A 15,312-nucleotide genomic window follows, 5' to 3' on the forward strand; every position below is an offset into this window, starting at 1 on the left:
GCTGTTGTCACCCACCACCAACATAATTCAGCCTGCAGCCTACCTCTGAGCTGCCCTCAAGAGTGAGGCCATGTGCTAAGTTAATTGGTCTCAGAAACCAGGGTTTTCTCCTATGGACAACAGATTAAGCTTCTGATACTGTGTTTTTGAAGATGTTTCTCTCCAACTAGAGGAAAAAACACATCTTGGTTTCATAGTGAAGGGTATCACTATGCAAGAAAATGTTTCCTTGGCAAAAAATCCATTTTGTTGGTTTAGTCTTTCTAGGTCTGCACAGAAAGCTTCACACGTGCTTCATGTGAAGGGGTAGGTTATCAAAACAGAGTGGTGATACTCTTTGCATGTGACATTATGAGAAACAGATGAAAATTACCTACATCAGTTTGGAGAATGGTGTTCTGCACTTTCCACAAGGGCTGCTGCTCCTCGGTGACTGAAAGGTTTAACAGATGCTCTTGTGAAAGCCTATTTGCCAGGTGAAACAGAGCTTTTGCTTTGGCTGTCTCTTAAGCACAAGACTACATGTTTTCCAGAAAGGTTCAGGTGGGAGAGATTATTCACAAATTGCCTTTGTCATCATTCAGAGAAGAACTGTCTCTAGCTGGAAATATTTCAGAGATATTTATTGTATTCTGAAAACTTCATTTTATTTCTAACTTATGTACAGTTAAACATTCAGAATCATAAAATATGAAGTATAAAATATTTAACAAAATAGATGCAGTTCGTGTTGTTCAGATGCACCATAGATATATGATGAAATAGTAAACAGCATTGGAATTTCCTGACAGTCCTCTCTCTAGTTTACCAGGGAAAGGAGTGTGTAGACCTGCTCTACACATTTCGGTCTGACCAGTATGGCATCAGCCTTTCATTTCAGAGAGAACACCGCCATGACTCTGGTTTCTGTGTCCTCAGCCTTCCACAGCTACCTTCACTATCTAAAATGCCAACACTAAATACACCAGATACCCTCTGAAGTTGGTGTTTTCAATACTTTTTTTTTTTAAATACAGAATTTCCTAGAAAAGAAGAATCATGTAATTCAGGCCATATGAACAAAAGAGTCATTTATTATATATATATATTCTCTAGTAAGCTATAATAGTCTCTTGAATTTTAAATGTCTTTTTGCTATTTTCAATGCTTAAAAATTATAATTTTAAAACATTAAATATTGTGTTATATACATTATGATTTAATTTATTATTTCTAAACATGGAGCATTCTCCAAGTGAAAACTTGGATGTAACAGAAAACAACTTCATTGACATAACAGGCTTTAAAACTTCACCTTATACAACCATAAATTTGACTATATGAAAAATAGCCAAACATCAATTTATTCTTATGTGGGATTTTTTCTGTTCGTTTTTCTGGTCTTGGGGAGAGAGTTCTTTTGGCTTTTTTTTTTTTTTTTTTTTTTTTTTTTTTTTGTATAAACGGAAGGACAGATCTGGTCATTACTTTTGTCAGTGTTCAGTATTTGAACTTTTTTTTGATCTCATTCATACTATTTTATATAAAATAACAAAATATACAGAGAAAGCTGAGTTTGTTACATTAGTTCATACACATACAGTAAATAAAAGTTTTTTATGTATGGCTTTGCAAAGGTAGATTATGAAGTGACTTTTGTATTTTATTTGTTTAAAAGCATTTTAAGAGAACGTGTTAGTGTGCTTACAATAGTGGCCATGGTAGTTGAATGTCGAGCCAAGAGTTTAATGCTAGAATCACTGGAGGTCTTGCCTGACACTGCTTCTGCAGCCTTCAGAAGACAAATGTAGTTTATTACAACCTCATCTATCTTAGCTATAATTTCCTGCTGCTGTGTTTCAGAGTTCATGACTTTAACTAAACGCATGCAGGCTTCTGTTAAGCAACAGAGTACTTGAAAGCTGGAAGTCATAGCTAAAAGCATTTCCTCAGGGCTTTTATCAGCCATGGCCATTTTCCTGCAGGCACTTCCCAACTGTCTCGATTCCATAGATAACAGTTGTTTGTACTTAGAAAGTTTAAGGTCATATGTTTCTGGATGTAAATCTTCTCTCTTGCCCATACTTGCTCGGACCAGTGAGAGTAGCTCGTTGGCATCCTTTTGTGCTGCAATAAATCCATCAGGCATTGCATATGTCTTCTCTTTCATCACATTTATTCGTGTGATTCGTGCATCGAAGGCCACATCATTGAGATTCACATCAATTTGGCCACCTTGGATGTCAGCACTGCCCTTCTCATGCATGTTGACTGCCTCATCTTGCGGGGGCTCAGCAGTTTTCAGGGACTCCAAGCCTTTCTGCTCATTTTCACTGGAAAATGACTGACCAACTGGTTCTGCGAGCTCACACGGCATCTGTGGTTCGACAAGACATGAGAGCTGATGGCTGTCTTGGTCATCTTCATCATCATTGTCGTTGTTTCCTCTGCTTAGGAAACAATAGCTAAAGGGGCCACGACACCTCCAGGTGCTGGTGTCCAGCTTCCGCAAGGGCAATGTTCGACACTGCTTGGAGTCCTTCTGGCTGCTGCCTGTGCCTGAACACCTCTTACTATCCTTCCTGTCAGTGCTGACGTACACACAACTCTGGGAATAACTTTTTGACAGCTTTTTGCCCAGGGGAACTTCCACCCTTTCCTCTGATTTGGGTTCATCCCTGCGGGTGATGTCCAAGCATTTCAAGCTGGCTGTGGCTGCCTTCTTTTCAAACAGCATCTCAATACCCGCAGATCCTCCAACGATGCTGCTGCTGCGTCTCAGCACTTTCCTGTTGTGCGGCATCCTGAGGCTTCCTCCTATCATGTCATATGGCCGTAAACTAACTGTTGCCCCACAAGCCTGATTTACTTTGGGAATGTCACAAGAGTCTTGATTTTGACTTGGCACCTTTGATTCTGATAGCATGGATGATAGCATGATGGAGTCAGCTAGAGGCTGTCTAGGAAAAGCTGTAGGCATGCCTCCTTGTCTTCCCTTTTCAGGCTCTGTGAAAGCTACACTAGGGGTAGTAGAAGAGCAGACAGAATAATTAAGCATCACCCTGATAATATTCAGAGACTGAACTTTTAAATATCTTTAACAGTCAGGACAAAGGGATTCCTAGTCTTTCCCAGTAGTCACCATTCCTCAAAATATTTCACAAAAAAATCACTGCTAGTTCCTTGTGTCTTTTGTATTTCACTAAGATGCCTCTTAAAATCTATCAACAAATTATAACCTATGAATAGTTAATTGCTCATTCCACTACAGCAGACTTACTCAAAAAAAGGAATAGAAAATCATCTATAAAACGGCCTAAATCTTCCCCAGTATATAGATTGCATGTTTTCCATTAACTAATTAGGTGAATATTTTCAGATTAAAATACCTTCTTTAACTACACCTGAGAGGGTATGGAAAGTGCATTCATGGTAAATTTTGGTTTGGTTATGTGGTTTTTTTTGGCAGAGGAATAACATTTCTCATTCTAGCTCCTAGTCTGTTCCACTTCTTGATTTTCATGCATTCACTCACCACTGCTACATATGGGTTGCAATCCAGGAAGAGGGAAACATTTAAAACCCAAGTGAAAGAATTTCCAGTGCTATCTCTGAAAAAACTGTGCATTTTTTTTATAACAGTAATTTCATAAAATCTCTTGAAATTGGAACTTAAAAAGGCAGTAATGGTTCTATATGTAAATTACTTTTTAAGGAAACACCTACTGTCAGATGATGAAGTAAATACATGCTTAATAAGGCAGTGACATTTTCTCATCCTTACATTTAGAGCTTTTTATTCATACTGGCATGTTTTTGACAATCTGCTGAAATAGCATGTAAGATACATAATAAATGAATCACAGGTTTTTTTTCTCCTACATTAATATATCTTGTGAAGTCATTGTATAATCTAACAAAGATCCTGGAACTAAAGTGACTATGGATTTTGGAGTCTTCCAAAGAGTGGAAGAGAGGCCTCTCCATCAGTGTCCCCCAAATATTTGTAAACGTAATGACAATTTTTTTTTAAAAAATTGATTTTTGTAAGCAGCTCATAAGAATATCTCAATGTGTGCAAGTAAAATGAATAGTTACACTGAAGGTGTAATCCCACTGCATCAACAGCTTGATGATGTAGTTTCAGGTAAAGATAATGTGAATGTCTCACCTATTCCTCAATGTTAACATGCAGCTTTAAAAACAACCATAAGAAACACTTTATTACTCCTGTACCTGTAGTTTCTTTTATCTTGGGGATCCGATGACATCCTTCTCTCAGAGTGCCGAACAGTGGTTCAGCATTAATTCCTGAATGCACGACAGGCACCGTCATTCTGTGACACACGGCTTCAGGCTGCTGGTGCAGGTCTTTGTATGTTGTTCCATGGTTTGGAAGAATGGCAGCTCTTTCATCTGCTGGAATATAGGCAATGCCTTTCATTGATGGGTCAGAGATAATGTGCTTAACATCAGAGGTACAAAGAGGAGATTCAACAGGGGTAGCGCATGTGCTACTGCCTGTGCTGCATCCTGCATCCACTGAAGAGCACTGAGAGCTTTGCAGCGAGAAATGGCCTTCACTTTGCAGAGATGACATGCGCTTAGCCAAGTGATATTCACAAAGTCTAGCCACACCCTGCTCAGCTTCTGGAAGCTTTGAAGGATGGTCATCAGCAGATAAATCGGTATCTTCTGTGTCGTTTAGGTCTTTGGCTGAAGACACGGGAGTCATATCTGACAGAAAGTTTTCACCTTGGCTAAGCCCCGAGGTATCATCCTGATCTACCTCAGGATCCACTTCATCCTTACAGTCAGTTTCTGTTTTACCAAGGACAGGAACTCTTGGAAAATTCTTCCCATTCACTGTTTCTGGGCTTGGCTTATCTGCTGCCCCATCATCAGCAGCATACCATCTTTGGCGAAAGGCAGTTCTCTCCACGTTAAAAGTGCTTAGGCGTTGACTGTCTCTTGCTGAAAGAGTTCCAAATTTAGCTTTTAGATCTTCATCAGCCTCTGCTTTTTTAGTTCCCTGTTGCTTTTTCACAGTAGCATTGCCATCAGAGGGTGCTTTTACTTCGCTGTCTGTCATCTTATTTTTCCTTTTACTAGTGCAAGAATATACCAAGGATCCCATGTGCAATTTGCTAAAATAATCAGTGACAGATTTTGTTTCCATGGTCTCTGGCTCCATTTCCATGTTATCTGAATGAAGAATCTGCTTTGAAGGCACAACTTTTGACTGTAGCTCTGCAGCCTGACGGCCAGCCAAAGGCTGTGAGGGCTTCATGCCTGGCCCTCCAGCCTGATTCTTAGTGATGGGAAATTCAGTCTGCTCTTCCACAAGGGGTTGGTACCCTTCACTTGTGGTCAAAAACATACGTGCAGTGTTTTCTGACTGTTTCTGTGCCGCGGCTAATTCAGAGCTTTCAGTCATTTCAGAGGAATTTGTTTCATTGCCAGAATCTGAAGATGACTCAGGGCTATATGCTCGCAGGATAGCTACACCTGCAAGCCACAAAAAATAAAAAGTCAATTAAATGACAGCAGCTGAAACACCTGGATAAGTGACAAGCAAAGGGGTTGTGTTAGAGACAAAAATATGCTTTGCAAAAATACTCTGACCTTATTGCACGGTTCCCGGGACAGGTAGTTTAATAACATAATGGTAGTTCCATTAAATAATATGGAATATGATATATGATGTATGCAAAATGATGGGGGAAAAAAAAAAAGGAAAAAAAACCCCAAAACACCAACCCTCATGAAATGGAGTATTTCCAAGGCTAAATGGATGAGATGGAATGATTTTCAATGAATAAATGTAACTATGGTGAAAGAACCTGAATTGTCATTCGTCTGCTGTTCCTCTGAAGCAGCCAAAGCTTCTAGTGCTTGAAGTGTAGAGACTACAGCTTCATCTAGCCCCTTCTCACACTTCCCCTCTGTATTAGTAGGAACAGCATCGATAAGTGACACTGGAATGTCATCGTTGCCTAGATTACTGGCTTGTTCCTTGTTGTCTCTAGGCTGTGTTGCTTGATTCTGAGAGTCTTCCTCATCGGAACTGTCCCTGAAGCCAGGTGGAGGAGCAGCAATGGCCATGTTTAAAGTATGCAATAGGAAATCATCTTCATTATCATCACCTTCTGGAGGTGGAAGTGAAGTCAAATCAATAATGTCATCACTAGAACCAGAAAGGCTGAGAAGAGCAGGCCTATTAATTTCTCCTACTACAATGTCTTCTTCACAGCTTACTTCATCTTCATCTTCAGCATCATCTGTGTTTTCTGCATAACAAATATCATGCAGCAAAGGCTCTTCTATCCCTTCTGCAGCTCCAAATATTTTACCGTCATTTATAGTTGCATAAACAGAATTTGTAGCAAACTGAATGCTTTCAGCATCTGGTGACAACTCCAGGCCTTTAATGTCATTGGCATTACTAATATAAATGGCTCTTTGTTTTTCTAGTACTTCTGGACTTTCATCTAAAAGCCTTTCATAGCCAAGAGTCTGGGGGTTGATACCATCCAAGTTGTGATCTCCAAATATAAAGGAAACTTTTGCTCCCCTGGGGGAATCCTGTGCTTTCTTACTAGATTCCAAACCTGAGAGTGACAGTAGTGAAGGCTGATTAAAATTTCGGCTTTCTTCTGCTTCAGTTGGGTCACTTTGCTTGGCCAGATGCTGATCAAATCCACCTGAATTATAAGTATTTTCTATGTACAGATGTCTGTGTTCCTTTTGACATAACAGACTTTCAGAAACATCTACAGTCTTCTGTTTTGGATCAGCAAAGGACATTTGAGTCTCCTGATCTCCTTCAGCCAGGAAAGTGGTAGTTTTTGGTATACAATTCCACTCAGAAGCAAGAAGGTTATGCTTCCCTCTATTTTCAGTTCCTATAACATGGTGAAATAGAATTGGCATTGTGAAATCAAAGAGCAAAGTCATGTAATTTTTAAACAATTGTTAATGCTCAGTAATAAACACTCTGAATAGGACAGCTGAGCCATCAAACACTTCAGCAAAGCACTTTCAAACTCACCCCTGCTCTAAGTTAAATACCTGTTGATTTAACGACCTAAAGTTTAACTGGTACTTTTGTACTTTAGCACAAAACTAAACCTCAGCTAGGTACAAATCCTTTTCCAGGAATAGTAAGACAAAACCAAATCCCCAACCAGTTTCTCCAACACCATATGTATTCTTATAAAAGATAAATGCATATAAAATAATAACACTCATGGGGAATATGCATTTGTTTCATTACAGTATGAAATAAAATCATCAATTTGTTTATTTTACCATTAAGATGCTAAAATAGGCTGAATATTAGAACATTATAAAGCTGAACCGATATACTGTGGCGCTAGGTCTGAGCTAGCAATCAGATCTCACTTGGCACAGCCCTGAATCTGGAGGTGCACTGGCTCAAGCTGCTTCTGCTTTAAACGTTGGAGTGTTGTTAACATACTGTGCAACGAATACCTGTTTCTCGGCTCCCTGTATTTTTCTTGTTGGCCATGTTAAATATTGAGCGCCTTGAGTCAACCAGTAGTCTGTAGTATCCAGCTGTTAGGCAAGCAAGATTCATTGCATCTGTTGACTCCATCAGTAGAGTAATAGGCTAAGAAGAATACAACCAAGTCTTGGTTAAGGCTGTCCCTCCTCAATCTGTTTACCTGCTGACCATACTACTACATGGAAGCAAAAGGAATTACATCACAAACACCACATTGAAAAATACACACCAGAACTTATTTTCCTGACTACCAATATCAAAATGTATCAAACATTTATAAAACACTGGAGTTACAGTAAGGTAGAAGTCCAGCTGGATGTTTTACCTGCTGATTTTGCTCTCTTTCTGAATGAAGATAACCATTTTAAGACTCTTGCTCCATCTTTTTCTTGCATAGATTTATTATTCTCACCAAAGCACTGTTTACTGTTACTCCGAAACTGCCAAGGGCTAAGAACCTGGTACATTAGGCATTAGAGTCTGGCAGTAGTATGAGAATCTGCAGCTTCCCAGAAAGTCAGGTGCCTCAGGCAAATGTAAAGAAGCAAGGTGCAGGAAGCAAACAGTCAAGGGGAGTTCAGGTTCAGAAAATACAGTAGTGAGGTTAAAGGTATCATTACGTGGCAGTGACAATGACTATTACAATGACAGCTTAAAAGATTTCTGTGTTTGTGGCCTGGCATTACTGAAAAGACAGGTGACAAAAAAATAGGCAGAAAAACAGAGACAAAGAGAACGGAGAAGGATACTCAGAAGGGAGATCAGCAAAGAAAACAAACTCAAAGCACTTAGAAAAAGAAGTCAGACCTAAGAAAAATGAGAGACCTCAAAGCTTTGAAAAACTATGGCTGCCAGGCTAGCAAGCATCAAACCTGAGACATTAATGTGAAACATACTTTCTTTAACTCCTTTTTCTTCTGCCACAACATATAAATGTATTTGCCTAAAACTTTAGTTCATGTATCTGTAGCTTTTAACACCAAAAGCTGCTCTTAAATTTATTTCAAGGTGTCTAGCCTCTACAACTCCTAGAGAGGAAATAAAAATGAAGCCCTTACCATGATACATTGATAGAAATTACACTGTAGACAACTCATCTTATCACTCACAGCTTGTAGGGACTCACAGCTTGTGGACATTTGTGACAATTTATCATAATTTAGCATGCAGAGCCTAATGTTATAAGACAGATGCATGGACCTGCATCAGTTATTCCAGGAGGACCATTACATGCAACAGGGATGGCTCTCCAACTTACTCAGTGCCTGACTAGTTAAAAGACAACTGATTCTGATAGAGGCTGGGGCCAAAACAGAACTGATGATCGTAGTTTACTACCAAACCCACAATAGGTCTGATAATTTTTTTAAATGCCTGTGCTGCAGCATCTTAGGCCAAAATACTCCAGATGCCCTGAATGTTGTATGTACACTTTCCAGCAATATGGAAAAAAATATGCTTTTTTTTTCTTTAAAGTATTTTGTGCCACAGTTCAAGCTTCTAGTCAATACATGCTCCTTTCAAAGCACTGAACTGTAGCTATAAAATTTAACTATAAATTATTAAACTTACAATGGGCTAATTCACCCCTGTTCTTTTGAGTGACTATTAAAACCTAGCATTACAAATGCTATGTTCATCTCAAATTTTCTGCAGTGATTGACAGAAATGGATGACCTCCACAGAAATCTCAGATTGCTGAAAACAGTGCTGTGAACTACTTGTTAATCTGCTAAACAGTCCTGTGACAGCTAGACTTTTATTGCCTGCTTCTGCCAAGTAATACATACTTGAGAAGACATTAAAAAGAACCAGAAATAAAATAAAGGTCTAGACTGTTGATTCATTTATTCATTAAGAAAATATTGGCATATATGACATATATTGGCATATTCAGAATCTGGATATACAAACCTACTACCTTAGGGTAAGCCAAGGGATGAAAACATCAGATGAGAATACCTACCTGTGTCTGCCTGCATCTCCTCCACAGGACACAGTGACAACCCCTACTTGTGTCCCACAGAGAGGCATTTTTTTTTGTCAAATTCCATCCAGAGTCTCCTAGATTTGTAATTTTAATGTTAGGCCAGTCTCTCTGGGTTTAAGATATCATGTGTCAAAATCCAAGGAGACAGTGATATGCATGGTTTGCAATAAGACAGTAACAGTGTTATAAAACAACATGATACCATGGTAATATAGAATACTATGGCATACAGTGCTGCATTTTACATACAAGCAGATGGGAAAGATTTAATTTCTATATAACTTTCTTCATCTGTAAAAAGGTGCTAACAGCTTTTTCACAAGAGGGCTGTGAGTTTAGTACAGTAATGCAGGTAAAGTAGCCTGAGATCCTCAGATGTTATCATTGCTAAGTAAGGTGAAAGGGAGGCTGTGTTCACCAATGTGTACATTTCTCTTAAGCTGCTATCAAAAAGCATCTAGATTAATTTACAGCAATGTTTTTTTCATTAACTTAAATACAGGGAAATAGTTCCAGGTCAATAAACCTAAAGCATTCAAAGCAAAAACTTAGTAAAATATTCCTTGTGGTTGTTTTTTGTGTATAGTTGGGTAAAGAAGAACTGTTAGGCTCTATTTTAGTAGAATACTTAGGTTTCAAGTATAATGAGAACTCTTCCTTCAATCTCTGATTATCCTGATTAATGCTCTAGAAAGTCTATGAAGTCTTCAAAACCAAATAGAAACCACACCAAGAAGAACCAGGACAGTAATACGCAAAACTCCACTCATTTTGGCATTAGATGCCACAGATGCAGAGAGTTAAGTGGGATTTAAGAGAAATTAAACGACTATAGGTAGATGAAGAGCAGCTGTGAATAAATTATGCAGGACAAAGCACTGAACTGGAATTGTAAGGGCTAAGAAAAAACCCTTGCCTTTCTACAGTTTATCTCATTGGTAACTGCCATATGGTTACTTGCAATGAACTTTGCAGATAAAACACTGGATTGCAGGGGACACTGGTCTGATGCAGCTGGTGATTCTCTAATGGTTATAATATTGTCTGTTACACTAAAGGAGCTCCTAGGGGCTCAAGGATCCTCAACAGAAGACCAATTTTGTGATACCTTGTCTCACCATGGAAATCAAGGAAGCGGCCAACAAAGCGAGTTGCCTGGGGTCAGCCAAGAGAAAAATCAGAACAGAACACAAGTGCTGCAAGCTCCTGTCTGGTACGCTGTAGGCCCCTCAAATGACCAAGCTGTATGCTACACGCACTCAGATCAAAAAAGAGCTAAAAATGCACCCTCAGAGTATTATTGGCACAAAAATGTTCAGAACGGTAGAGCTTGATCAAATACTCAAATAACGACAAAAACATTATTGAAAGATGTTATATCAATGTAAATCAACAACAAACTTACTTTTACATCTAAGACATGCAGCTCAACTCTAACATTGCTTTCATCTTCTGTAAACATCTCAATTCTGTTCACATGGCTGAAGTCTGCCAGGAGAGCCACCAGGTTTGTTTTGGTGTTTATCACATGACTGATTCCATACCGTGGCCCTACTAACAGAGTCACTTCTGAATGCTTTTCTCCCTGCTTTAGCACAAAAAGAGAAAAAGCAAAAGTAAAAAACGTGATAGGTGCCACATAATGGCAGAAATCATTACTACCTTCTTTCATTTTCATGGAGCTACATTTGCACGACATTTCTCCATTAAAGATTATTACGTTTTTTCTAAGAAGATATGATATACAAGATCATACTTGATTCATAATTAAAAGTAAAGGAATCTGCTGCTGAATATAGACTATACTCTAGTTTTTTGATGGATAGTTGGATGGGCAGATGGATGGATGGACTCTGCTTCCGTTAAAAGTAAATCTCTGTCATTAAGAGTTTTCCAGACAAATAATTCTAGTATTTTACAGTTAATTGGAAGACACTATTTGCCAAAAAGGTGATACCTATCTCCAAATCCCCAGTAAAATTTACATTATAACAGGAATGTTATTTTAAAGATGAAAAGAAAAAAAGTGATTTGGTTCAATTAACAGTGATTTTTAAAGTGTATTAATAGAACCTACACTTCTAAAGAAAATTACATAGTCCATCTTTTCAGAAAGGCATTTGGATAAAAAAAATCAAGAGAGAGATTATTTGAAGAGAAATGTTACCACTAGTGTTGCCTTGAAAACACGCCCTCCATATAATCGCAGATCACTGAGGAACTTTAGATAATGCACCTTGGCTTGCAGAGCAGATAGCTGAGGAAGGAGAAACAAGGGTAAGAGGTAGTGGTGGAAATCAACAGATCACCAAATTCAGAAAGAAAATGTATTTGTGTAGTCTAAGGAGCATGGACTGCAATAACAGCTTTTCAGAGCCTGAAACTAAATCATTAGACGCTTGAGTTTCAGATGAGGAGAAACAGTTTCCTTCTTAAAATTAAGATCTTGCTTGTTTAGTTAAAATGCAGTGAGGACTTGGGTATGGGCAGATCAGAGCACTGCAAGAACATCGTAATGGCTCCACTGAAGGGAAAACGTTAAACTACTCAGATTAAACATCTGTTCATTGAGGGATTTCAAGGCTAGACAGCAGCTTTCCATTCATAATCACCATCAGTTCTTAAACTTTTATGTACCTATACAGAGAAAAAGAACAAAGAATTTGCTTTTGTCAGCTATGTGTATTACATTTTGCGAGGTACTTGTGGCATATGGCATATTATTCCACCTCATTACTGCTTTTCCTATTTTTTAAAATGAAACTCTTCCACTATATTTAGTAGGGAATAAATCTGAAAGCTAAATACAGTACATCAATACAAACAGTCTTATCATGCTATACATGTCATAATTTATGCTCTTTTTTCTCCTCTGAGTTTAAACTACCTACTTAAAAAGAAATAATTTAAAAAAAAAATATGAGACTGAATGGAAAGAAGAAACAGTTCATTTCACCCAAGCAGTCTGGACCCAAACCTTAGACCTCCCTGGCGTAAATCCTTGTATCTGGACTTTTAAAAGAAAAGATAAAACAAGCTGATCTCATTTGCTATTCTCATTTCAGCCACTAGATTTCTAATTCAAGATCTTATTTGATCTTGAACAACATTTAAGACCTCCCTATCCTAAGGTTTTTCCAGACACCAAGGACGAAATGGATCCAAAGCAGAGCAACTAGCTGTAATGTTTTCCCCTTCCCTTCACCAGGTGCACAGTTGGTGGAGAAAGACATGGAGGTCATAAAAAATGGGACAATCCTGAGAATGACAGGCTTCCCTTCATGCAGAGGAAGAGAAGACCCCAGGAAGAAATCAGTTCTTGTGTTAGTACCTACGAGTGAGACAGAAGGTGAAGATGAGCTCAGATGCTTGTTTCTGAGACCTACCCGCTAAAAAAGCAGGTGGGCTCACAACATATTTTCAAAGTGTGAACCAAAAAGAATGAAGCAAAACCAATGAAGTCTGCTTGCTGCAGGAAGGGACTCTTGCAACCTCTCTTCTAACCAAGAACTGACACCATATGCCACTGTCATCACCTGCAAGGGCTGCAGCAGCAATGGCTTCCAAAATAACCCCAAATTTACACTACCAGAACAAACAATAAGCAACTGGCATTATCTAGCTTTAGATGCAGCAGTACAGGAGATGTGCAGTGCTTCAGTCAAAAAGATGGCCTTTCCTCCTGAGCATTGCAGGTCAAACACATAGAGCTACGCTCACAGTCATGATGTGATCTGAAATCTCCCAGCAGGATTTCTGCTGATCACAGTGCACCTTAGCTCAGGCACCAGGTGTTTGGGTTTTTTTCCTGTTCAGAAACAAAGTGCCATGAAGCAGGATTCAACTCATCTTGTATCTCAACTAGTCACTCTTAGGTTCTTTTTATAGTCCATGGAGAGAAATAGGCATTTCTGGGACACAAGTCATCTGTACCTATTTTTGGTTCCTAACATGGGATGGGATGAATCGCTGCCTTGAAGTGCCTGTTTCTCTCCATTGACTACTAGATGACTTGCATAAAGAAACCTCATTCTGGTGTCTAAACCCAGCCTCAGCTGTATGCATTAACAAAGGCATTTCTCAGAGATATTGTCTTCTACATGGTTTTTTTCCCAGCTGAAGTGAACCCTTAGTGCTAAGAAAAGCACTTTACAACAGCAAGGAGTGTCATTTACTGTAAGGACCATCATCTATCCACTTAGATCTTGGCCAGCAAAAAGTCTTTACCTACAGCATAACAAAACAATCTTGAAAAACCGCATTTATGTCAGATCCATCGGTTAATGTGGTTCAGATAAGAGCATCATAGACAGAACAATAACTTTCCTAACAAGTCTGCCATTAATAGGAAGCACTAAATGAATTAAAAAAAATATATAGCTTTATCATACTTGAAGTATTAATAACAAGTTTTCTGGCACTCTCAAGATAAGAAGATAGTTTAGTTGGGGTATAATTAATTATTTTTAATTGTTCTTGGCTATGTTGTACTGAGCACCAGAAGTAAAACCTCTGAAAACATAATGGCTAGGTGCTTCTCCGAAGGATTAACTTTAAATGTTTCCTATGCATGCCACCCCTTCTGTTCTTTAAAACATATTTTCCATTAAGATGCAAATGTAATACCTTTTTACCCGGAGGAACTAGGTTTTGATTTGCTTTGACAAGGTGTGAAAGTGCTTTCTTTATGTTCTTTTCTTTCATGCTTTGCAGCACAGCAGATGGAAGAAAAGTCTCTAATCCCCATTCTTTTCTGCAATAAAAGGCATATATTTAATTTCACATTCCTGTGATGATTATTTATCTAAAGACTGGTGACTGTGATGCCAAGTAAATGAGCAACTGAAAACTGAAGAGTTGATCAGGTCCAGAGTTTTGCAGTAACACATTATTTTCTATATTCAAACTATGTATTACTTATGACAAAGATGCTTTTAAATGATATATAATCTCTGTTCTATCCCTTCCATCTCTTCCATCATGCCATACAGAGAAGAAGTTATAAATTTGTATGTTTAGAGTCTATGCTATATTGTTAAACACCACTTAATTACATTGGCAAGTACCATTATAGAATTAAAATCACAGATTTAGCAACGTAATGTCAGATTTAATTTTATCTTCTAGGGGTTTTTTTAGAACATGCAAACCAGCCAGCCATTGTCTTTTCCACTTCAATTTTGTGGGCTTTTATTCTCCCTCAAAAACAACCCACCCCACCCCCCTTTTACCAAATTTTCTCCTCTGCTTGAAGCACTGCTTTTGATAGAAGACTGACTTCACTTTTAAGTAATTATTTCTGCTGATTCATTAATAGGCTACAATATAACATGATCTTCAGTAAGGTGGATAAACTCTACAAGACTGAGTTTGCAACAGTTATTATTTCCATTCTGCAAGTAAACTGAGCAACAACAACAACAAAAGTGTTGGGTTTGTTGTTTTTTTTTTTCAATCCAAGCAGATGTACATATAGTTGCATTTTGGAAATTTTCTTTTTATTCGTAGTTACATATACATGTTTTCTAACATAAAACAGTGCCTACTGGGATACTTCTCTATTTAAGAAATCTTATACATAGAATCTAAGACCTTATAGTTTTCTGAATCAAGAAATCATCTGAATCTTACTGTAATAATCTCTGTTAAAACCTTAGGATTCAGACCATATAAAATTAGATCACACCTTTACATCATTGAAAGCAAATGAGTTAATCTTATTTACCTTTATAGGCTATTTCACGTGCCTAAACAAATAACCAACAGGTAAATGGACCAAAAGGTCCACACTTACAGCTCTTAACACACCTGAATC

General features: G+C 38.2%; 1 protein-coding gene across 2 annotated transcripts in view; it reads right to left on the bottom strand.

Annotated features, from left to right (window-relative positions):
- Positions 1-621: 621 nt before the first annotated feature.
- FRMPD4 (FERM and PDZ domain containing 4) overlaps positions 622-15,312 on the bottom strand; it is a 298,557-nt gene continuing 283,866 nt past the window's right edge. The window contains exons 11-17 of one of the 2 annotated variants that reach the window (XM_037378277.1): positions 14,124-14,250; positions 11,665-11,754; positions 10,903-11,085; positions 7,474-7,612; positions 5,823-6,884; positions 4,216-5,487; positions 622-2,994 (exon numbers count right to left, since the gene is read on the bottom strand). In XM_037378277.1, coding sequence (XP_037234174.1) covers positions 1,643-2,994; positions 4,216-5,487; positions 5,823-6,884; positions 7,474-7,612; positions 10,903-11,085; positions 11,665-11,754; positions 14,124-14,250 — 4,225 coding nt within the window. In that variant the 3' untranslated portion in view covers positions 622-1,642. Of the gene's footprint in view, positions 3,000-4,215; positions 5,488-5,822; positions 6,885-7,473; positions 7,613-10,902; positions 11,086-11,664; positions 11,755-14,123; positions 14,251-15,312 lie in introns of both variants that reach the window. The other variant, XM_037378278.1, reaches the window with a different exon arrangement.

Source organism: Falco rusticolus, chromosome 2 (assembly GCF_015220075.1).
Source record: "Falco rusticolus isolate bFalRus1 chromosome 2, bFalRus1.pri, whole genome shotgun sequence".
Taxonomy (NCBI): Eukaryota; Metazoa; Chordata; class Aves; order Falconiformes; family Falconidae; genus Falco; species Falco rusticolus.